The sequence below is a fragment of the Chiloscyllium punctatum genome, chromosome 11 (assembly GCF_047496795.1).
Source record: "Chiloscyllium punctatum isolate Juve2018m chromosome 11, sChiPun1.3, whole genome shotgun sequence".
NCBI lineage: Eukaryota > Metazoa > Chordata > Chondrichthyes > Orectolobiformes > Hemiscylliidae > Chiloscyllium > Chiloscyllium punctatum.
The window spans coordinates 101,029,193-101,055,524 of NC_092749.1; the positions used below are offsets into that span (position 1 = coordinate 101,029,193).

Below are 26,332 nucleotides of genomic sequence, written 5' to 3' on the forward strand. Positions count from 1 at the left end.
GAATGGAACACATTCACTTTTACTACTGGAAATCAAGTCCAGCTCTTCCAAGAAACATCACAAAAGTTAAAGAATTTAAAAGATATGCAAAATTCCTCAATTCCCCCTGTATTTTAGACACAGGTCAACAAAAAGCATGGACCAGGTTTTTGTTATCAACAAGAATTACTCTTCATTGTACGTAAATAGACTCTAGCCACACAAAGTTATGAATGATACACAGACAGACATACATACACACACACAAAACATGGGTGTTGTGGATGGAAGGAAAATTGTTCATTCGTCTCCGTTGACACAATCATTTGTGATGGTTCTTGTGCTGATCAGAACGCTGCTTCTTATTCTTCCTTCTCTGGATGTTTTTACTGGTTTAGAGGTGGGACAGTGGACTATTTCATGTTTACAGAAAAGTCCCGGAAATGTTAACTACAATTTAAAGCTGACAACAACTGCTGAAGGGAAATTAAACTGATTTTCTTCAGGCTTTTACTGTGGTGAACACACACAGCTGCTGAGCTGGAGATCTGAAAGCTTCTCCTTATCTTGTTCACAGCCCCTGGACAGTTCCCACATTCATATCATTCAGTTAGAAATGAAAGGTAGTATATATCAAGATATTGATAAATGAATAATGGATGTTCTGTTTCACTGATTTACTTGTTGAACATATTTTGTAAAGGACAGAAAAGGTGAGGCACAACAAAAAGACATCCACATTTACATTACATAATACATGAATATAGATCAAATGTGTCAGACAATATTATGTTCTGCACCCACTTCAAAACAAAGCAGGGTAACTAGTCATATGGCTCATTTACTATTTGTGGAACGTTGCTATCTGCAAAATGGTGCTGTATTTGCCTATTAATGACAATCATTACAAATCAAAAATGATTGCAGAACACTTTGAACACCTCAGGACTTGCAGTACGCTTAATAAAATGTGTTATATCCTCAGGATAAGAAATCAAAAATTTTAAAAAAAAATGAGTTTCAGCTTATAATTGCTAATCAGTAACTTTTGCTGGAAAGTGCTTGTGCATGGACATTGGATGAGCCAAGGGAAAGAGTCAAACATTCTATTACCAGCTTTTTGCAGGAAAATATTATTTATGACTTACTGCAATGTCACTGTCTATTGAATTGTTTCCCACTAGGAACCAGCACTTTGAACAACAGAACAGAGAACAGTAGCCTAATACACTTTAAAATTCTCTCAACAACACATTTCCTGAAACAGCAGATGTACAAAATAAAGGACACTTCTACCAATTTGGAGAAGACATTGGTTTAGTATATGTCACGGATTGGTAATCCAGAGGCCTAGGCTCATGTTACAGGAACATAGGTTCAATCTCACCATTGCAGCACATGGTATTTAACATCAAGTATTAAATCAAGAACATGAAGCTTGACTCAGTAACAGTGACCAACTGCCTTTGAAATAACCTAATTCACACAAGTTCTTTAGGGAAAGAACTGGTCTCCATGTCTGGTCTATACATTATTCAAACTGTTGACTCTTAATTGGTATCTTGGGCAGCACAGTGCCTCAATGGTTAGCACTGCTGCCTCACCGCGCCAGGGACCCGCGTTCGGTTCCAGCCTCGGGCAACTGTCTGTGTGGAGTTTGCACACACTCCCAGTGTGTGCGTGGTTTTCCTCCGGGATCTCCGGTTTCCTCCCACAGTCCAAAGACGTGCAGGTTAGGTGAATTGAACTGAATTTATTATCACGTGTACCGAGGCACAGTGAAAAGCTTTGCCGTATGAGCAATACAGGCAGATCACAGAGTTAAATAGCATAGATAAGTAAATAATAGGTAAACAGCAGCAAAAACAAAAATATAGGTACAGGCAAATGTTAAGAGTTTGAGAGTCCATTTAGTACTCTAACAAGAGTAGGGTAGAAATTGTTATGAAACCGGCTGGTGCATGGGTTCAGGCTTCTGCACCTTCTCCCCAATGATAGAGGTTGCAGAAAAGCATTGCCAGGATGAAAGCAAATTACTGCGGATGCTGGAATCTGAAACCAAAAGAGGAAATGCTGGAAAATCTCAGCAGGTCTGGTAGCATCTGTAAGGAGAGAAAAGAGCTGACGTTTCGAGTCTAACTGATCCTTAGCCATTACCAGGGTGGGATGGATCTTTGAGAATGCTGGCGGCCTTTCCTTGATAGCAGGCTGGTAGATGGATTCTATAGATGGAAGGTTGGCCTTTGTGATTGTCCGGGCTGAGTTCACCACTCTCTGTAACTGTCTCCGATCCTAAACGGTACAGTTGCCACACCAGGTAGTGACACATCCAGACAGAATGCTCTCAATGGCACACCTATGAAAGTTAGCAAGGGTATTCACCGTCATGCTAAATTTCCTCAGCTGCCTGAGGAAGAAGGGACGTTGTTGGGCCTTTGTAACCAGTGGGTCCACATGAGGAGTTCAAGAAAGCCTGTTGTGGATGACCATTCCCAGGAGCTTGACACTCTCCACTCATTCTATCTCTGTGCTCTTAATGTATAAGGGGGCATGAGTAACATCCCACTGAAAGTCAATAATGAATTCCTTGGTTTTGCCGGCACTGAGAGCTAGATTGTTCTCAGTGCACCACTTTTCTAGGTCTTCCACTTCCCGTCTGTAGTGTGTTTTATTACCATCTGAGATTCAACCGACTATGGTAGGGTCATCAGCGAACTTGTAAATGGCATTAGTCTATATTTGGCGACGCAGTCATGGGTATACAGTGAGTACAGTAGGAGGCTGAGTACGCGCCCCTGGGGTGCTCCAGCGTTGGGTCTTAGTGAGGATGAAATATTGTCCCCAATCTTCACTGACTGTGGCCAATGGGTCAGGAAACAGAGGATCCAGTTGCAGAGAGTGGGGCTTAGTCTGAGATCACTAAGTTTACTAATCAGTCTCAAGGGGATGATAGTGTTGAAGGTTAAACTGTAGTCAATGAGTAGGATTCTTATGTAGCTGTTCTTGGTGTCAAGATGTTCTAGGGAGGAGTGCAGGGTAAGTGACACGGCATCTGACGTGGATCTGTTGGTCTGACAGGCAAATTGGAGTGGGTCAAGAGTAGTGGGGAGGCTGGAGTTGATTAATGCCATGATTTGCCGTGAGTTGGCCATGCTAAATCATCCATAGTGATTGGTGCATTAGTCAGAGGGAAATGGGTTTGGGTGGGTTACTCTTCAGAGGGTCGGTGTGGACTTGTTGGGCCGAAGGGCCCGTTTCCACACTGGAGGGAATCTAATCTAATCTAATCTTGCCAGGGACACCCGGATCTCATGAAAAAGAACAAAAAAAAATCTTTAAAACAGAAACATTTTATATTTATGTAGCACTTCTACAATCTCAAGACACTCAAAGCACTTCATAACCCATCCAGTACTTTTAAAATATAGGACTGAATTTAATGGATTACTGTCATCCGATAAAGGCCTATTAGGATGCACAATGCCCATCAGGTTTAACACTGCAAGCTGCCAGTGAAAGGGTGGTGTTGGAGGACGGTTTTGTGTCTCCGAAGCTAATCACAGACCCCCTGCATCAATTTTGCCTCCTGCATCAATACTTCCTCCATTCAGCCCAACATGCATACTCCACTGCAGGGGCTGTCAACCCAACCCCAGTAGGATCCTGGATTTATCTCAATTTCAGGGCAATGATAGGAGGCACAGAGGCAGATACAGTAAGACCAGAAGACATAAGAGCATAGGAGCCATTCAGTCCATGAATCTATTCCACCATTCAATAAGATTATGGCTGATCTGATAATCCTCAAGTCTAATTTCCTCCCTTTTCTCCACTTCTTTGATTTCCTTACTGCTTTAAAAAATTTGTCTACCATAGCCTCGAGTGCATTTAAGAACTTGGTCTCAACAGCCATCGGTGGTAAAGAATTCCACAGATGCACAACCATCTGAGAGAAGAAACTCATTTGTCTGGAATGCGTAATCCCTTATTCTGACATTATGCCCTCTGGTCCTAGACTCTCTCACAAAGGGAAACAACCTTCTCCCATCTGCCCATCAAGCCCCTGAAGAATCTTTTGTCCTTCAAAAAAGTCAACCCACCTTTGTCTATACTCCAACAAGTACAGTTTCAATCTACTCAACCTCTCCTCATAACAGTCTCTCCATATGAAGTGGCCACCAATCCTGGTTTGATGCAAACTGCTGACCTCTGACTGGCAAGCTCCTCCATGAGCTAAGATTCATCATGGATTCATCATTCATCACATAAATTAAAGTGCCATTGTCTGAAAAATCAAATCCAGGCAAGTCAAGATATGCCTGTTCTCAACATCCACACAGTTGCAAAGAGCCTGTTCTCAGCTTAAAGTATGGCCCATAGTCACTGCGACAAAGGTAGGAAACATGGTAGTGAATTTGCACACTGCTAGATCCCACAAAGGGCAATATAACAATGACAATATAAGCTGTTTAGTGATGCTGATTGAGACATAGCATTGAGGTCAATTCCCTTGTTCTTCTTTGAAATAGTGTCATGGCATCTTTCACATTCACCTGACAAAAGAAGTTCTTGGTGTAATGTCTCTCCAAAACACAGCACCTTCAGCAGTGTACTCGAGTTTTCGCCTGGCTTTTTGTTCACCGCTCAGGGATACAAGGTCAAGCCATTACTTTTTGACTCAAGAGAGAGTGCCATCAACTGAGTCATGGTTGCAAATCCAATAATCACAGAAACTTCATAATGAATTATAAGTTCTCCATTAGCATTCAACAACTCCTAGGTTTTAAATTAATTTGTATCCCATATGATAAATCATGTACTCTCAATTAGACCTTTTACACATTATGAAGATTGTTGATTTACCTGAATTACCATGTACTTTAGAAGTATTTGAAGGAAGTACAAAGTCTGGTCATCTGATATCTTTTCTCCCAATACTGATGGTAGCAGAGGGCTAATATCTTCTGCAGCAATTTTTACTAAGCAGAAAATGAAAAAAACATTAATCACACTTTGATTTTGTTAATTAAATTAATAAAATTAAAACACCACAGTTTAAAAAATAAAACTGACTCCCACTTTTTTCCATATTATACATGAATTAGAAACACAATGAGCAAAGTGACCCAAAGGTGTTCACCTGATCCTGATGGGCATAACCCATCATTTCATATATTTCAGAAGCATCTACGTTCTCTTTTATAATATTTCAACTATAACTGTGCACAGTACTTTAAAAGCTTGATCTAATCAATGCTCAATACAAACTTAGCATAATTTCTCTGCTTTTCAATTCTAACCTCCTGGAAACAAACATGACTGCTTGGTCTGGTTTTGGTGTTTAAAAATGGTTTTATTAACCTGCATCATTACTTTTAGTATCAGATCTGTGCATTCCAAATATTGCCAAACACAAAAATATGTCATGAGCCAGTGCAGGTTGGTGTCAAAATATATTCCATGATGTACTTCAGTAATAACTGTGCAATTTGACAAACACAGGTGATCAACAATTCAACAAAAAAAATACTATTTTTAAATCGGTGTGAATACCCCACCTTAGGAAAAAGTGACCTTCAGAGAACAGATAGAATGAGCTCCTCATTCCCTTAGTAAGCATACAAGTATACTTAAAAGCTTTTAAAACATTCCTACTAGTGGGCTTGCACTTAAAATAATCAGTTTAGTTTTTTGATTCTCCTCAAAGCTCCATAAACAAATTAAATTTAGAAACCCAATGGTGCCTGGGTAGTTTGGACACATGATGTGGGTCAGTCAGCTTTGCTCACTTTTTTTTAAAATGAAAACTAGCACAAAAACTCAGGCAACCTAATTTTCTTTTACACTGGTTACACTAATTTTGGGAAAAATATGCTATGAAAAAAATGGATCTTCAAGACTATAGTCTCCAAATATTTTCATTTAACATGGTCTATACTGAACAGCACAAGTTCCGAGGGGAAGATTAAACTTGGACTTACTCGTTACCTTGATATAATGATAAATGCCACTATAAGTACTAATTCCATCTCATTTGTAATAGGCTTGATTACTAACCATCAGATACATTATAGGAGGGATTTATGAGTGTATCTAAAGTACATGGTCCAATTTGAGATGAAACAGCTGGAAAACCAGGAACTAGACAAGCAAATAAGGTTAGTTGCTCATCAGAAGAATTCTCTTGCAGTGCTTGAAGCCAAAGTAGATAGAGTCGAATTCCTTCACATCTTATCTAAGGAAACAAATTTACACAATTTTGGTGAAATTTCATCAATGATTCTTGTGATTATAATCAAGTACAAGTTAGAGCATGATGTATACTAGTAGTTAAACAAATTTCAGCTATACTATTGGATATGCATCCAGTTAGCATCCAATATCATTTATACAGTATGCATCTACCCAGACTAGCATTTATATTAATGATTTAGTAGAGCAGTTAATTTTAACAAAAATGCTACTTCCTTTTCCATATTGCACTGGCTAATTGCTCTCAAGTACCAGTTACATTAATGTGTATAGTTCCTATCAGTCACACCAGCTGCTTTTTATTCCAGACAACCACCTTGAGAAAATGGCAGTAACCATTTGCCAATACCATATGTATAAAACACAAAACCTACATTAAGTGGGCTATTTTTTGGGACATTTTAGGAACTTTGAAACTGACCAGGGCAATTCTGAAAAACATTAAACAAAAACAAATCATCAAGGACAAAGCCCTCTTGAAGGGTACCCCATCCACAACAAATATATAGTGTGTACCATCTACAAATTGCACCTCAGTGACTCACCAAAGCTTTTTCCAAAGCATCTTCCAAACCATTGACATTTATCACCTAAAAAGACCAGGGTACTAGAATACATGGGAACATATTACCTGCAAGTCGCCTGCCAAGTCACATACCATACTGACTCAGAACTATTGAGTGACTCAGCTTTGAGTGATGTTGGAACCGCACTCATTCATGCAGGTGGGGATTACCTGTCTTTTGCCTTTCAGTTCATGGACAGGCTTTTGGGTGTCAGCAGGTGCATTAGTCACCATAAAATTCCCAACCGTAACCTGCTACTTTAACAACAGTATTTGCATACTGGTCCCCAGTTCAGTTTCTAATTAGTGGTAAACACCAAGATATTTATAGCATTAATGATAAGGCCATTGTATGTTAAGGGGAGAGGGAAGGTCACTGATGGAACAGTTGAACGTGATCATGTCTAGGTCACTACCCTGAGAAACTCTTGTCATGCCTTGGAACTAAGATAAGTGAGCTCTAACAATTACAGTCATCTTCCTTTGTGCCAGGTATGACTCCAACCAATTTTGAGTTTTTCCCTTGGTTCTCACTAACTCCAGCTTTGCTACAGAAAAATGCCTCAGATCGAACAGGATACAGCACAGAAGATAGTCAGCCCAAACACAATTTTTGCAATGACCAAGTAGTCATTGCAGAAAACAGCTGTCAAACTCTACAGGTAGACCAATGTGAACACTTTCTTATGAACTTTGCAAGGAGGCAAGCATTCTTCACAAACCGTGTTATTAGCATTGCTGAGCAAGTTTTCATATAATAATTGCAATTTTGCCAAAGAACTAAAGGAATCTTATATATTATGAGACCTACCTGCAGTGTGATCAAAAGGCCACAGCCCTTGTGTAAGTTTAGATTCAACATAATTAAAGGTTTATCAACCAACATTCCTACTTCAGTATCAACTTGCATTAACAAATACATTTTGCACATTTCAATCAGTGTTTTTCTAACAGTTGTTCCGTGCCTTTATATTGTGCAATGTAGACATTAACTCGGATCCCCAAACTTCAGTTCTAAACTTTACTGTTGATTGTACATTTCCCATCTCTGCATCTAGCCCATATGTTATCACAGATTTGAAATTCACTGAAGGAATTTGGATTGAACATTTCAGCACTGGAAACAGCAATACCAAAAATCTAAATGATCACCAACAATTTGGGGACGAAATAAATTTCACAATAGAACAAATTCAATAACAATTACATTGGTAACAAGCATATACTACTTCAATATAAGTATATGACATACAAATAAGTTGGTTTGCCCAAATGGTACTCATGCTCACATGACCCTTTCCTCATTTTATTTAATATAATTCGATAAATATTTCCTTCATTCCTTTTATTCACCTACCTTAAATTCAATTACTCAATGCACTTCCGCAGTTCCTTCTAGCAGCATAATTCATAATCCAATCATGCTCTGAATGAAGTTTTTCTTGAAATTCTCCAGACTGCTATCAGGTAAACCCATAGTCTTCTTTTTACGGAAAATGTATAATTGTTCAAGTATAATTTTGATATTCCATAAGCACAATGAATTAAGTTGTGCAGCCTACATAAAAGGTCATTCTTAATACTCTCCACCTATGCAATGCTAATTCTAAGTTTTTGACTATTAAAATGTGACTGATTCAAAGTTATCAAAAATCAACATGTCTGCCAAATGTTCTTCTGTTTGGCTTTTGTTTTTCATAACATGTTTAGCAATTATGTAGAACCCTAACTAAAACAAAGAAAATTTATTTTCAAAAAAATGTTGAAAACTATTTCAAACCTAAATTACACATAGAATTGTCTACTCATCTTGGTCTATCAACTAAATCACCAAAAGATCAACACTCAAATTTGGACAACAATCTTTCACTCCAATTACATATAATGAATGGCTAATTTGAGTGCTATTTGTAAACATTTTGCAGTTATTCACAAACACCAATTGCTTAACAGGTTATCAACAATACATTAATTTATTATAAACATTTGTTTAAAACATGTCACTTAAGAGGCTTAGCATAAAATAAAACAAATTAAGCAGTCTATTGTGCACTCACTTCTAATGATATCTCTCTTTCATAGCTGAGACAAATATTTCAGTTGCTACAAAACCGGAACGCATCCAGCAAACATCCAGAGTATCTTCATGAAGTAGAAATATAAACTATGGAAAGCATCTTTAATAGATCACATACACCTCCAAGATGTTGGCTGTGAACCTGGCCAGGGAATTGGTAACCTATCACAAGCACAACAAGCAAAATATATTAAAGCTCTTACCTTAACAGAGTTTCCAGTGTGCAGAAGTTTCTTCAAAATTGAGCCTAAAGTATTAATGTGGTTGTAAATTAAAGATTGCAGATTTAAACATATATACATATATAAATAATACAAGCAGCATCAGACATAGTTCAGTGAGGCACAAAATTGACTCTAAAGAGTCACAGGGGCGTACAGCACAGAAATAGACCCTTTGGCCCAACTTGTCCATGCCGACCAGATACCCCAACCTAATCTAGTCCCATTTGCCGGCACCTGGCCCATATTCCTCTAAACCCTTCCTATTCATATACCCATCCAGATGCCTTTTAAATGTTGTAATTGTAGTAGCCTCGATCACTTCCTCTGGCAGCTCATTCCATACATGCACCACCCTCTCGTGAAGAAGTTGGCCCTTAGGTCCAGTCTACATTTTTCCCCTCTCACCCTGAACTGATGCCCTCTCATTCTAGACTCCCCCACCCCAGGGAAAAGTCAATTGTCTGTTTATTCGATCCAAACTCCTTTATAAACCCTATAAGGTCACCCCTCAGCCTTTGATGCTCCAGGGAAAACTGCCCCAGCCTATTCAGCCTCTCCCTGTAGCTCAAATCCTCAAACATTGGCAACATCCTTGCAAATCTTTTCTGAACCCTTTCAAGTTTCACAACATCCTTCCAATAGGAGGGAGAGCAGATTTGCACACAATATTCTAAAAGTGGCTTAACCAATGTCCTGTACAGTCGCAACATGACCTCCTAACTCCTACACTGAGTGCTCTATCCAATAAAGGAAAGCATCAGAAACACCTTTTTCACAATCCCATCTACCTACGACTCCACTTTCAAGGACCTATGAACCTGCACTCCATGGTCTCTTTGTTCAGCAATCCTCCCTAGGACCTTACCATTAAATGTATAAGACCTGCTCTGATTTGCTTTTCCACAATGCAACACCTATCAATTAGATAAATTAAACTCCATCTGCCACTCCTCAGTCCACTGGCCCATCTAACTGAGATCCCGTTGTACTCGGAGGTAACCTTCTTCACTGTCCACTGCACCCCCAATTTGTGTCATTGCAAACCTACAAATTAAACTTCCTATGTTGACATCCAAAGCATTTATATAAATGACAAAAAGCAGTGGATGCAGCACCAATCCTTGTGGCACACCTCTGGTTACAGGCCTTCAGTCTAAAAAGGAACCCTCCACCACTGTTTCCTACCTTCAAGCCAGTTCTGCATCTAAATGGCTAGTTCTCCCTGTATTCTGTGAGATCTCGCCTTGCTAACCAGTCTCCTATAGGGAACGTTGTCAAACGCCTGACTGAAGTCCATACAGATCATGTCCACCACTATGCCCTCATCAATCCTCTTTGTTACTTCTTCAAAAAAACTCAGTCAAGTTCGTGAGACATGATTTCCCACGCATAAAGCCATATTAACTATCCCTAATCAGTCCTTGCCTTTAAAATGAACTGCAGAGTGCCAGTTAATTGCAATACAACTTAGTAAAAGCACATGAAGATTTGTCAGAAAAGTGAATTTAACTATACCTGTACCAGTAAAGTCTGCTCAGTTAAAATGGTTAAAACAAACTCTTTCAAACCTTCCACAGCATGATGACCAAGTTTATCCAGATAAGTGACCCATAAAAGATCCAACAGCATTGCAGCTTCAATCTCTGGTCTATAGCTGAATTTGCTGACCTCAGTTCAACTTCTGTTCAATCCAGTTTTCCAAAGTATCAGCGGGTTAGGGAGAAGAAGCCATTTCAGCTTTGCTGCGCCAAATTGCTATTCAGAATCTCAGCAAAAGTGGTCAGGTCAAGTTCGACTGTGGTGCCACTCACAATCAGAAAGCTTGTCAAAAGGTTCACACAGTGATAACAGCAAACGTGGCAAGTTATCAGAAGCAAAATGCAACCTATGGAACAGTTCAACAGTCAGAAGTAATGACCACATGAAGTAGAGGAGGCAGTGATGTAGTGACATTGTCAGTACACTAGTAATCTGTGGAAGATGGTGAAATTTGAATTCAATTAATAAAATCTGGAATACAGATCTGGTCTAATGGGGTGACATGAAACCACTGTTGATTGGCATAAAAACCCATCCGGTTAAGTAAGGAAAATCTATCTCTCACTGTTCTGGCATACATGCGACTGCAGCAATGTGGCTGAATCTTAAGTACCATCTGAAATAACCTATCAAATCATCCAGTTGAAACTAACCAATATAAAAGTGTGTTGAAAAGGAATTAAACGGAAGGGTAGCCTTAATACAAGTAATAGCAGGGTCTTGAGTAGTGATGTAGAACAGAGGGACCTAGGAGTTCAGATATATAATTCTTTGAAGTTTGTGTCACATATAGACAGGGGTGCTTAAAAAGGCATTTGGCATGCTTGCTCAATGCTTTGACTTGGGAAGTCATGTTAAGGTTGTACAGGATGTTGGTGAGGCATCTTCTGGAATACTATGCTCAGTTCTGGTCTCCCTGTTATAGGAAAGATAGTTAACACTCGAAAGAGTTCAGAAGAGATTTACCAATATGTTGATGAGAATGGAAGGTTTGAGGTATACAGAAAAGCTGGATAGGATGGGACATTTTTCCACTGGAGCATAGGAGGTTGAGAGGTGACCTGATGTAAATTTATAAAATAATGAGAGGTATAGGTAGAGTTAATGGCAGGTTGTCTTTTCCCGAGGATGGGGGATTTCAAGACTAGGGAGCACATTAAGGTGACAGGAGAGAAAATTAAGACAAGATGTGAGGAGCAATTTTTTGTTTTACACATTAGGACGTTCACATGTGAAATCAACTTCTTGAGGAAGTGATTTCAATTCTGGGTACAATTACAAGGTTTAAAAGATATTTGATAATTACACGAATAGGAAAGGTTTGGAGGGTATGGCAGGCAGGTGGGATTAGTTTAGTTTGGGATTATGTTCGGCATGAGCTGGTTGGACCAAAGAGTCTGTTTCCATGCTGCATTACTATGACTCTAGGTAGATGATGGTCTAATGGTAATATTTATAGACTATTAAGTCAGCGACCCAGGTAGTGTTTTGTGAATCTGGGTTTGAACCCCATCATGGAAGATGGTGGAATTTGAAGCCAATAATAATCTGGAACTAAGAGTCTAATGATGACTATGAAGCCAATTATCAAGAAAATCCCATCTGGTTCACTAATGTCCTTTGAGAAGGAAATCTACTGTCTTTAACAGTCTGGCATAAATGCGACTTCAGACCCTCAGCAATGTGGTTGACGAAAGATGGGCAATAAACATGGCCTAGTTATGATGTCCACATCTCATGACAAAATAAAAATAGTCCCCTGGCACCAACCAAGCACAGGAAATGATAAGAACAAACCCAACCAAACCTGCAAAGTCCTTCTTACTAATGGTGCTCATGAACTAAATTGCTGTTTTTTCACAGCTGCGAGATCAAAATCCTGGAACTCTCTCCTCAGCAACACTGTGGGTGTACCGGTAGATTACAGATGTTCAAAAAGGCACTCACCACCATCTTCTCTTAAGTGTCATTAGAAATGAGCAACAAATAGAAACACAGGAACAGTAGTAGGCCATTCAATGCCTCCAGCCTGTTCCACTATTCACATACCTGCCTTTGGATCACATCCCTGGAGACCTTCATTTAATAATAATTTGTCTCAGCTTTAAAACTAACAACTGATCAAACATCAACAGTCATTCGTGGAAGAGAGCTCTAAGCCTCTACCACCCTACATACGTATCTCTACTGAATGGTTTGACCCTAATTTTTAGACTATGCCCCTTAATTCTAGAAACTCACAATCAGCAAAAAAAAATTATCATCCACCCCGCATTTTCCTGTTAATATCTTGAAGATTTAAATTAGATCATCCCTTAACTTTCTAGATTCTAGAGAAAACGGGCCTAATTTGCATAAGCTCACCTCATAACTTAATCTAAATTCAGGTATCACTCTGGTAACCGAAGTGTACTCTCTCCAAAGCCAATACACCCTTCCTCAGTGTGTGCTAGTTTGGGCGTAGCTAACGAGACCAACATCCTAAGAATGAATTTTTTTAAAATAGGAATAGAAAATCGTTAAGGTTAAACTGCTCCCCAGACATAATTAAAAACGTAAAAATATCCTTCAAAAGATTTTATTTTAAGAGTAGATTTGATTCCCTACAGTATGGAAACAGGTCCTTCGACCCAACAAGTCCACACCAACCTTCCGAATTTCTTGTTAACGAATCAAAATTTGACACCAAATACTAAAAAAAATTATTAGAAGGTAGAGGAGCCAGGATGAAAATGAGCAACTATTAAACACTCATGGAAACCCTGTAATATGGAAGTAGGCCATTCAACCCATTGAGGAGGAAGTGAGGACTGCAGATGCTCGGTCTACACTAACCTTCCAAAGAGCATCCCACCCAGACAAACCCCGTTCCTTATCCCCATTGATCTACCTAGCACATCCCTGGACACTATGGGCAATTTAGGATGGCCAATCCAGCTAGCCTGCACACCTTTGGACATTACAACACCCAGAGGAAACCCACGCAGACACAGGGAAAACATGCAAGCTCCGCACAGCCCACAGGTCGAATCAAACCCAGATCCCTGGAGCTGAGGCAGCCACGCTAACCACTGAGCCACTGTACCTGTTGCAATTATGATAAACCTAGCAAAGTCAGAAAATTGTAAATTCAAGAAGTCATTCCAGAAACTGAGCACATAGTGTATACTGGCACTTGAACCACTGACGTATTGCTATCTTGTCGAAGGTGCAATAATTTGCAATGAGACATTAAACGGAAATATTATCTGCCTAATCAGGTGAACGCAGCACCTTCAAAGAACAGCAGGAACTTCTATGCATCCCAGACAATGTTAATTTTTCAATCAGTACGACAAAAATACATTAAACATTGAGCTTATTTACTGTTGGCGAAATTAAGTATCCAGTGCCTATTTGATGAATAAGCACAAGAAAACCAAGGAAAAGCTCAACCATGAGGCCATTTCACTCATTTGCATTGACACCAGCTGAGGTGCTGCCTGGCAGATGTGCTGAGTGTTGACATGCTAAAGCTCCAGGCTGAATCGAGCATAGATCAAACATCACTGACTGTCTTCATTTGAATGTTCGAATATCCATTTAAGTGATGTAAATAGTTGTCAGAAACTGTTGATGTTCTGAATGGTTGATAACTTGTTTATATTAAAAACCAGTGGCATTTTGACAATGTATTCTATTCTCCTGATAGAAAATGATCAGCATGACTGACCATCTAAGATCAACTTTTTGGTTTAACGAGCAACAGAAGTAACAAGGCAGAAAAATACTAAACAACTAGTGCCAAGCCTGGCTGAAACCTTGTTTAAATACAAAAGGAATAAAGTGCCTGAAACAAGTAATCCTTAGTTCATTTATCCATAACAAGAAACAAGTCGTTTGTATTTAGAGTCACCTGATCAAGTACCTCAATGTTACCAAGTCATCCAGTATCTAGAGCGCATGAACAGGTGACTTAACCCAGTTGGCATAAACCCAGGTTGCAGTTGCCAAAGATCTACTTGAATTAAACATTACCTGCCTATGGTGTATTTGGTCGTCTAGAAATGAACTCCATAACCTTTTAAGGCCTTATCAGCAGGTATTGATACTTTTGGCATTTAATCCATCAGTATTCTCAAATGTCTTTGCTGAGTACCCATCAAAGGAACTTTTTTTTAAAAGTTCTATCAAAATGGACAGTCTCACAATTCACCATATCAAATTTTGTTTGCCATTTATCTTCCAACTCTGTAAGCTTATTTGTACCTTTCTATATCTTAATAAGTTCTCTCATATTAGATATACTGTCCCATCTATCATCTGCATTTTTCCACCCTACCTCCAATATTCATGTTCAAATCATTTATGTATGTACAGAAAAACTGAACTCAAAAGGTCCCTGGAGTACATATTTCTCATTTCTGCTAGTCTGAAGAAATCCTTTCAGTGGCTACCCAGCTTTCAGTTTGTAGTCAATTTTCAATCAACTTTGTTCCACTCTCCACAGATGCTGTAGAACTGCCAAGTTTCTCTAGCATTTTTTGTTGGCTTCAGATTTCCAGTATCCACATTATAGTGCCCTGATTTCAATCAACAGTTACGTGTCGACATCTGTCTTGACCTCAAGCATAAGGGCTGCACAGAGACTCATGTGGCTCATTGGCATCTGTCCTTATCTCTGAGATAGGGTGCCAGTTGTGTTCCTACTGCTCCAGAGGTTGTAATAGCATCTAAGAACAGGATGACAGGGCCCTCTTGTGGCACAATAGTGTCCCTACCCCTGACCAGGAAGCTCAGGTTCAATTCCTACCTGCTCCAGAGGTGTACAATAACATCTCTGAACAGGTTGATTAGAAAATATAGATTTTTTAAAAAACAGGTGATCAGAAAACATCGAGACTTCACATCTACTGACTTATAAAATACAGTCATGTTTGTTAAGTCAACAAGCACAGGAGCCAATCTGTCTGTAACAATGAATCACAAGTACTCAATTAAAGAATTAAAAGTCCATGTTTTTCTGATTTTCATTATAAGGAAAATGTAGCCAAGAACCATCCATTCTTCTCTAACTAGTGCCACAAGATCTTGAATATTCAAGTGAACAGTTTAATGCCTTATCCAAGGTAGCACTTGCAACTTAACACTTCTTCAGGTCTAGAGGAAAGTCAGCGTAAATTGTGTGTGTGTCTCCTTAGTGGAACCTGAGTTCTTGAGCTCAACCTCAAAAATTGCGGAACCAATTCACCAACCTTTTCCCCAAACCATACAGTCACACATTAGAAGGAAACATTTTTGTGCATTTACAGAGCTGCAAAAATATTTTAACAACAAGGTTTACATCAGGTTTCTCCTCTGATTGCCCTAAGAGAATACTATTCTACCAATTTCAGTTATTTTACAATAGTAGTCTTCTTTACTGGTGCTGAAATGTAACAGTTCCTTGGAGAGAGATTTTAAATCCTAATTCCCTATACTTTCAGATCTTCGGTTAATCTCATATTGTAAGCGTACATAAATTGCTTCGTCATATTGTGACACCAACACATGATATCATTTTATTCAAGTTATCACAATACAAAGAAAAATTTCAAGTAGTTTCTTTCTCGCACTTCTGACCTCTCGTATACCTCTATTCTTTGCATTCCACTATAGGCAGCTCAGTCCTCAGCTATATCTTACCAAATCTCCAAAGTTTGCTCCTGAAAGTACCCTCGTCTCACCCTTTCACAATTTTCACTAGAGTCATAGAGTCATAGAGATGTACTGCACAGAAACAGACCCTTCAGTCCAACTCATCCACGCCGACCAGATATCCTAACCTAATCAAGTCCGTTTGCCAGCACGTGGCCCATATCCCTCCAAAACCTTCCCAATCGTATATCCATCCAGAAGCTTTTTAAATGAGGCAACTGTACCAGCCTCCACCACTTCCTCTGGCAGCTCATTCCATACATGCACCACCCTCTGTGTGGAAAAAGTTGCCCCTTAGGTCCCTTTTATAACTTTCCCCTCTCACCCTAAACCTATGCCCTCTAGTACTGGACTCCCCCACTCCAGGGAAAAGACTTTGTCTATTTACCCTATCCACGCCCCTCAATTTTGTAAACGTCTAAGGTCACCCCTCAGCCTCCGATGCTCTGGGAAAAACAGCCCCAGCCTGTTCAGCCTCTCCCTGTATCTCAAATCCTCCAACCCTGGCAACATCCTTATAAAGCTTTTCTGAACCCTTTCAAGTTTCACAACAGCCTTCCGATGGGACGGAGACCAAATTTGCATGCAATATTCCAAATGTCCTATACAAATGCAACATGACCTTCCAATCATATACTCAGTGCTCTGATCAATAAAGGAATGCATACCAAATGCCTTCTTCACTATTCAATCTACCTGCAACTCAACTTTCAAGGAACTATGAACCAGCACTCCAAGGTTTCTTTGTTCAGAGATACTCCTGAGAAGCTTAGCAGTAAGTTTATAAGTTCTGCCCTCATTTGCCTTTCCAAAATGTAGCACCTCACATTTATCTAAATTATACTCCATCTGCCACTTCTTAGCCCATTGGCCCATCTGATCAAGATCCTGTTGTAATCTGAGGTAACCTTCTTCACTTGCAGTACACCTCCAATTTTGGTGTCATCTGCAAACTTACTAACTATACCTCCTAGTTCACATCCAAATCATTTATACAAACGACACAAACCAGTGGATCCAGCACCGATCCTTGTGGCACTCCACTGATCACAGGCCTCCAGTCTGAAAAACAACCCTCTACCACCACCCTCTTGTCTTCTATCGTCGAGACAGTTCTGTATCCAAATGGCTAGTTCTCCCTGTATTCCATGAAATCTAACCTTGCTAATCAGTTTCCCATGGAGAACCTTGTCAAATGCCTTACTGAAGTCCATATAGATCACATCTACTGCTCTGCCCTAATCAGTCCTCTTTGTTACTTCTTCAAAAAACTCAATCAAGTTCATGAGACATGATTTCCCACGCACAAAGCCATGCTGACTATTCCTTGCCCTTCCAAATACACGTAAATCCTGTCTCTCAGGATTCCCTCCAACAACTTGCCCACCACCAATGTCAGGCTCACTGGTCTATAGTTCCCTGGCTTTTCCTTACCTCCTTTCTTAAATAGTGGCATTATGTTAGCCAACCTCCAGTTTTTCGGCACCTCACCTGAGAGTATCGATGATACAAATATCTCAGTAAGAGACCTAGCATCATTTCCCTAGCTTCCCAAAAAGTTCTAGGGTACACCTAATCAGATCCTCTGGGATTTATCCACTTTTATGTGTTTGAAGACATCCAGCACCACCACCTCTGTCATATGGACATTTTTCAAGATATCACCATCTATTTCCCCACATTTCTTTCTTCCACGCCCTTTTCCACAGTAAACACTGATGCAAAATACTTGTTTAGTATCTCCCCCATCTCCTGTAGCTCAACACATAGGCTGCACTGATGATTTTTGAGGGGCCCTATTCTCTCCCTAGTTACCCTTTTGTCCTTAAAATATTTATAAAATCTCTGGATTCTCCTTAACTGCATTTGCCAAAGCTACCTCATGCCCCCTTTTTGTGCTCCTGATTTCCCTCTTAAGTATATAGCTACTGCATTTATATTCTTCCAAGGATTCTCTCAATCTCTCCTGTCTATACCTGACATATGCTTCCTTCTTTTTCTTAACCAAAATTTTAATTTCTCTAGTCATCCAGCATTCTCTATTCCCACCAGCTTTTCCCTTCTCCTTACAGGAATATACTGTTATTCCTGGACTTTTGTAATCTCATTTTCCAACCGTCCCTTCACCTGCGAACAACTGCCCCAATCAGCTTTTGAAAATTCTCACTAATAGAGTCAAAATTAGCTTTGTCCAATTTAGAACTTCAACAGTTAGATCTGGTCTACCCTTTTCCATCACTATTTTAAAACTAATAGAATAAATAGCCACCCGTTTGACTAAGCCTTTAGTCAAGAGTGTGTACTAAAAAATAGTGACTGTCAGTTAGGATATTGGAATTTTTTTTTAAATAGAGCCACAATCTTTAGTTGTGCATAATATGCCAAGTGTGATCTAATCCAGTTTGAACACACATTGAATTTACTTATTTTTCCTCAAATTGCAATTGCGCTTTTTAACTGATTTTGACTGTAACAATTCATTTAAAATAACTATCAGTGATAGTCTTCATGAAACATTTGTTAGTTATTTACATTCACTCTCAACTACCTTGCTATCCCTTGTTTATTGCTTGCGCTCATAAAAAAAGACAAGCTAAATAAAAGTGCTAAAATTTTAAACATTTCCCATAAGATACCATATACTAAAGAGAGGTTACATTGCTCACTACATTTTTTTTACATTGGAGACCAACTGGTTGTCTTGAATCCAAGTGGCCCAAAATTCCACTTGCTAGCTGTTGCTACTTACTTCCAGTCTACTACCTAAAGGTGGATTACATTCCTGAACTGCAATTTTTACACTTAAATACCTTTTAGTCGTCTTGAACCTAAATGGCCCAAAAATCCACAAGTCTTTACACTTGCTTCTGCCCACTAGTCTTCCACAGCCCCTCCTCTGCTTGACACTCCCTCTCTCAAACACCTTCCTTCAGCAGAACCCTGGGAAGGACTAAGAAGGCTGAAGCAAACAAGGGAGTAGGTGGTGGTTAGTGGGAGCGATCCGGCAAGTAACAGAAAGCCAATTTTTGTCCAATTAAACCTCTCTGAAACACCATGCGACATGCTACATCTTAAATTTCAAAGACATTTAAAATTTCTATTAACTCCTCTGTAAAGCTGATGTAAAGGTTCACTCTACAGATGTCTTCCTGATGTAAAATATAACCTCTGGGCCCTTTGCCCTACCCCTTAATTCCAAATAGAATTTATTTTGTCATATCTATTGTTAATCCTGGAGTAACTCAACAATTAACGAAAAAGCTGGAAAAACAGAAAAAGACTCAAGCCAATAAAGACAATATCAAATCCAAGTGAAAATAAGCATCAAGGTTCACATTCACATTTGCTTCATGAAAATAAGTTAATATTTTAAATTCCTCTTCAAAATCCTAAAATTGCATTTTACAAGAGATTGTAATGTTTTTAATGCCATAAAGGCATGTGATATGAATTACAAAAAGGAAATAGGAAACAAAACAACTTTGCTCTGCATTATAGAGATTATGAAAGTAAAGGAAGGATGTAACCAAGAAGGAAACCAAAAATAATAGGATTATGAAAAGCTAAAAAGGTTAGAACCAACATTGAGGGACTAAAATAAATGAACTGCATCAATGCTTTATGCAAACTTTCCCAAATGAATGTTAGTATTCTACATTAACAAAAATCAACTACAGACATTTATGTTGCATATAGTCAATGCCATTTAAGAAAATGTAACTTACGACCTTAAAAGATAAAACACTGTATAAATTACAGGGAGAAAAATTAATTTGAGTAAAGATCACACATTATCATAATCATGCAGAGTTTACAAATTGCTCCACGATTTGCAAATATAACCACTTTTTCTTACCTATGCTGTGAAATTGCCATCTGCTGTTGATTTTCTCAGGAAGAAGTTGAAGTATTTTCTGTTCAAAATAAATTTCAAGTACAAATTAAGATCATGTTTCAGTATAACATGAAATTCAAAGCTTCGGATACAGTCATGAAGTCGTCTGCAGGAGGCTGTTTGGACCAGTTGTCTAAATTTGCCCTGTGGAGCTGCACAGTTAATCTTCTTCCCCTGTTCTGCTCACATAGCCCTGCAGGTTTATTGCCTTCAAATATCCATCCAATTTCCTTTTGAAATGCTAGCTTACACCACCCAAGTTGGCACGAGTTCCAAATCTTTACCACACACTGTGTTTAAAAAGTTCCTTCTCACAATCCCCTTGCATCTCTTACCTAGTATCAACGATGTTTCTCTATTAAGACTGAACTTCTGCACAAAAATAGTGAAAATAGTGATAATTAAAGTGACACATTACAGGTTTGAAAATTTCAGAAGTCTCACTTGACACATTTGGAAGTACTATTCTGTCTGGTGCATATTTGATATGAACACTCCAGAACAAACCAAACATTCTTAGTTATCATTCATCAAGTATCACACTTGGATTTTGAAATTCTGTTCTTTTCAAAATTGTATGTACAATCTCACTTGAATACAAGTCAATATTTTGACCTTTAGTTTCAACTAGTAATTGCTGCGCTCTTTTCGGAAATATCTCATTGCTGACAGGTTGTCTTTGTAAATTATAGAAATCCCATTACCTGATAGTGAACCAAACATTTTTTTCATTATTTCAGTTAAAGAGCAATATTAAAAGGAAAGTGTGTGTCTTGGCTGGTGCTTGAGAGACAAAGAATTGCAAACATTATGTCCTTGTTCAAAAGAGGTCACAGAGATTGGTCGGCAATTGCAGGACTTGAGCAATGAGTTAAAATGTTCAGAGAGCCAGTGCAGGCATTAAGGGGCAATGGTCTTCTTCTGCACCATAACAACTGTAGCTCTAAGTGTCTTCATTCAGTGCCAATAGCCCTTGGCTCTGAGTCAGTTGCTTATTGATTTAAGTCTTAATCTAGACAGTCACAGCAGGAAGAAATTAAATTTATCCATGGGATCCCGGGCATAAATGTCGAATGGTTAGCCTGTCAGCTTAGCTGAGGTGGTAGGGATCATTTCTGGAAACAATTATTGAGGATAGAAATAAAGTCACAGAAAGAATGTGGGTTGATTCATTAGACTTCAGCATGGATTTGAAAAGACAAACTCATGTCCACTTAATGTCCTGGAGACTTTTTGATAAAGTAACAGAGGGTTGATGAGGCCAAGGCTGTGGACGTGCATAAAATTCCAAAAGGCACGCAATACAGTGCCACACAACAGACTTGAGAGAAAAGTTTAAGTCACGAAATACAAGGGACAGTAGCATTGTGGATACTAAACTGGTTGACTGATAGGAAACAGACATAACTTAATGGGTATTGTTTGGGCTGAAAAGTTTGTTATGGAGTTCCCAGAGTTCAGTATTGGAAACTTCATTTTTTCCTGATAATATAAATGACTGTGATGTTGATGTGCAGAGACATAAGCTTAGCTGGGATCACCATCAACAGTTATGCCAAGTGAACCCATAAATAAATTTAATTTCTTTCTTCCTGCTTACACTGTCTGGATTGGGACTTAAATCAATAAGCAACTGACTTAGAGACAGGACTATTACCACTGATAGAAGACACATGGAGCCACAGTTGTTAGGGTGCGGGAGGAGGCCATTGATCCATCATGCCTGCACTGGCTCTCTGAGCATTTTAACTTATTGCCCATGTCCTGCAATGTTTGACAATTTTAAAGTTAGCAGATGACAAAAAAAACTGAGAATCTTAAGCAGAACTGACTATCGTGTAAAACTTCAAAAAGGACATTTACATGGGTGGAGTGAGCAGACAAGTGGCAGATAAACTTTCATGTAGAAAAGTGAGAGATAGATGCACTTTGATATAAAAAAACATGAAGAGATAGTATAAAATAAAGGGTATGATTCTAAAGGGTGTGCACAAGCAGAGAAACCCTGGTGTATATATACACAGGTCTTTAAATGGTGGCAGAGCAGATAGTGATCGCTGTTAAGAAAGGATTAAGTACAGAGTGCAAAAGCAGGGAGCTGAATGACAAACTTAAATAGGTTATTGGTTAGACCATTACTGAAGTAATATGTGCAGGTCTGGATTCCATATAATAGGATGTAAATGCACTGGAGAGAGTGCAGAAGAGGTTTCCAAGAATAGCTCCAGCAATGAGACCCTTCAGATACAATACAGAATTGGGATTATTTTTCTCGGCAAGAAGGCAAAGAGGAGATTTAATAAAAGTTTTCAAGATCTTGAGCCTGGATGAAGTAAACAGGCAGAAAATTCCCTTTTATAAATAGAACAAAGAAAGAGGGCAGAATGAACTTTTTCACAGTGAGCCTGGAATGCACTTCCTAAATAAAAATGGTGGAGAAGGTTCAATTAAGGCATTCAAGAGGGCATTGTTGCTAATTTTAGAATATCATCCAATGTGCAGGGTTACAGGGCAAATGGGCAGGACATGTGCATTAAGTTAAAATGCTCAGAGAGCCAGTGCAGACATGATGGGCCAATGGCCTTCTGTAACAACTGTGACTCTGAGTGTCTTCATTCAGTGGTAATAGTCTCCAACTCAGTTGGTTATTGATTCAAGTTCATTTCCAATTTAAGCAGGAAGAAAGAAATCAAATTTACCTGGGGGATCCCTCAGTAATGATGAGCCCAGCTAAACTAAGTAGGTTCATCCAGCAACCAATTAAAAGCTGTCTGGATTTTAATTGGCTTGAGGCGGGATTCTGCTTCTATTGGAGAGGAGTCCCTAGCCAATAAAATGGTCAGCAGGTGTCGTCCCAGCAGCACAAATGGCAGAAGTGTTCATTGCTAAAACTGAAGCAATCCCAATAATGAGCAACGTTAGAGCAGGTTAGTCCAATCTGCAGGGTTAAATACGTAAGAGGGGGGAGCTCCAATGGGCATAGGTGCCTAACCCAAAAAAAACACACATCCATGCTTCCACTCTTGCTGTTAACCCACCACCAGCTGGCTGAAAATTTCAGCTCTGATTTCCAAAAACCAACTTGACATTTTTCTAGCAAGCCACTGACACCTAATGGGAGCAAAGTGGCAAATAGCTAATTCTTCAACTGAAAAATGGAGAGTTTGGCCAAGCCTGAATCTCTATAAAAGATCTAACTTAGTTACAGAAACAAGCTAGAACACAACTTGCAAGGTGAAAAGCTGTGAAAGAACAGTGTAGAGGGCATTTTTTTGAAGTTGCAGCTGAGCTTTAATAGTCGTAAGTAGTGCATTCATAAACATCAAGTGGATAAAGATTGCTTTTGTAATGAAACAAATCTCACCCAGAAACTATTTAGTATATCATTAAACTAAAAAAATCAACACTTAATACAAAACAACTTCAAAACTGCACCAATACTCTTCTAAATTAGGGGTATCAATAGTTGAAACATTTGCACAGGTACTCAAACCCAGTGCTGAACAGCTTTAAATGCCCTCTTATACAATGACCTTGGTTTTGAAATATAATATTTCTATCTGAATGCCGCTATTGAAATGAGCACAAAATTTTAAAATAATGTCCACAACTTCATGTTAGAGGCCTACAGGCAACACCACAATATTAAAATCAGCAGCAGAAACATTACAAAATCAACTGTACATTAGGAGGGCGGGGGTGCAGAAAACAATGAGAGAGGTGCGGTAAAGGGGGTGCAAGGGGTGAACGGGGTGAACGGGAGATGGGGAGAAGAGAGAAGGAGGGAGCGAGAGAGGGGGAGCAGGGATAGATACACATACTGAGAAGTGTGGACATCCCGAGGTGAGAGAAACAGAAGAAGAGGAAAAAGGACAGAGAGCCAGAGAGGGGGTGTGGGGGAGAGAGGGAGGGATGGAGCGAAAGAGAAAGAGATAGCATTCTTGTCAAATACATATTGGGCTACAAAATAAACTGCAGAGAAAATCCAAAATTATAAAACCTTTTGTTACATCTTTATGGGCTAGCACACTGGAAATCAAGCCCTTCTATCCCCAGTACTTAAAAATGTTCAATATTAATAAAAAATGTAGAACTCCCCAACTTTTGCACCCATGTCAACAAAAAGCATGGATGAGGTGCATGTACTTAATGAGAATTACTATTTATTCCAAGTAAAACAGATTCCAGAGGTAACTACTGGAGAGAATTAATTATGAGCCATCAACATATAGCTCTACAAGTTAAAACTAATCCACTCAAAATCCTTTTTACATATGCATACATTACAACAAATGGACGTTATGTATGAGAGAAAGACTGGTAAGGCAGTTCAGTGACCCCTAGCCAAAGGATTTAGTGAGATGATCCTTCTGATCAGAATACTGCTTCTTGATCTTCCTTTTTCAGGTACATTCATTTTTTGTAGGAAGCACAGGGTGACTAGTTCTCACTTACAAAGATGTAGGACATCAATTAAAAGCCACAGCCTCCAGAAACTGATTATGAGAAATCAGATGCCTGCTGCCAACCAAATCTTCATTCTTACAGAGTCTCCTGACTCCACCTCATCTCTAACTGGGGTTTCTCCACTGCTTGAACCAATAGCTATGGAAACAGCACTTACAGAGTGCAGGTCATTGTTCCTTGGAAGTGAAGTCCCAGGTAGATAGAATAGTGAAGTCAGCGTTTGGCATGCTTGCCTTTATTGTACAATGCATTGGGTATAGGAGGTAGGAGTTGTGGCTGTACAGGACATTGGTTAGGCCACTTCTGCATTCAATTTTCATCTCCCTACTATGGGAAGGATGTTGTGAAACTTGAAAGGGTTTAGAAAAAGTTGACTAAGAATGTTGCCAGGGTTGAAGGGTTTGAACTATGGGGAGACACTGATTAGGCTGGGGCTATTTTCCCTGGAGCATCAAGGTTTATAAAACCATGAGGGGCATGGATTTGGTAAATAAACAAAGTCTTTTCTCCAGGGCATAGGTTGACGGCGAGAGGAGAAAGATTTAAAATGGATCTAAGGAGCAACTTTTTCACACAGAAAGTGGTGCACATATGGAATAAGCTGCCAAAGGAAGCGAAGGAGGCTGGTGTGATTACAATATTAAAAAAAGCATCTGGATGGATATCTGAATAGGAAGGGTTTAAGAGGGTTATGGGCCAAATGCTGTCAAATGGGACTAGATTTATTTAGGATATTCGGTCAACATGGACAAGTTGAACCAAAGGATCTGTTTCCATTTGTACAGCTCGATGAGTCTATAATTTAGAAAAAGCGCAGCAATCCTTCAATAAATCTTGGCTTTAAATCTAGTTCTCACCTCATTTCACTCCACAACCAAAAATACAGAGTAATGAAACATTACAGTCTTTATTCTTTTTACTAAATCACCTGAGCTACTGTGTTTGTAACATTTTCAGAGACCAGCTCAAAACTGCTCAGCTAGGGTTTCCAGATACAGAATTCTACCACTGGCATCAACTTCACAAACTAGAATTTAACTGAGTTAAACAAGAATCACTGGAATTAAACTTTCTTTCCCAAACTTGTCCACATGGAAATTCACACATTAATAATTTCAAAACACAAGAATTGATAATTATTTAAATTTATTGTGCAGAAATAAATTGCACTGGTGAAACTTTTATTTTAACCTCCAAGTAACAGGATTCTATTATCACTTTAGAACAATCGTAAAGGTGGCAGTCATTGATAACTGGTCACTAGTCTATGGACTAATTCACGACTGATTCCTATCACAGCATCATTTGTACACACCCTCAGCTCCAGTTTGTCTGCAACCTCACTTCAAATACTCTGCATATTCAAACAGAAACATAAACAATGCTTGCCATAACTGCCAACTGATTCATTTTTCCAAAACATACAGCAATCCTCAATAAGTTCTCTCCTTTCAATCCACAATTTTTTTTCAAAAGCACAATTTAAATGTCATGATTGTTTCCAAATTATAAACTTTGTTTTCCATTAACTTTGGTTCTTCTTGAAAATTGTCCTGATCAGTGAAAAATGACAAGCTTCAACAATATGTCTTTTTCAGGAATACTTAACACAGTGATTTCAAATCATCAGCTGGTGAAATGGGTCACCATATTGCAAA

The 26,332-nt window shown here is 39.0% G+C and overlaps 1 protein-coding gene across 5 annotated transcripts in view; it reads right to left on the bottom strand.

Annotated features, from left to right (window-relative positions):
* ralgapa2 (Ral GTPase activating protein catalytic subunit alpha 2) overlaps positions 1-26,332 on the bottom strand; it is a 564,918-nt gene that overhangs the window by 434,972 nt on the left and 103,614 nt on the right. For all 5 annotated transcript variants that reach the window (XM_072581416.1, XM_072581412.1, XM_072581414.1 and 2 more), the window contains exons 4-7: positions 20,169-20,226; positions 9,077-9,120; positions 6,037-6,214; positions 4,843-4,958 (exon numbers count right to left, since the gene is read on the bottom strand). In XM_072581416.1, coding sequence (XP_072437517.1) covers positions 4,843-4,958; positions 6,037-6,214; positions 9,077-9,120; positions 20,169-20,226 — 396 coding nt within the window. The remainder of the gene's footprint in view (positions 1-4,842; positions 4,959-6,036; positions 6,215-9,076; positions 9,121-20,168; positions 20,227-26,332) is intronic.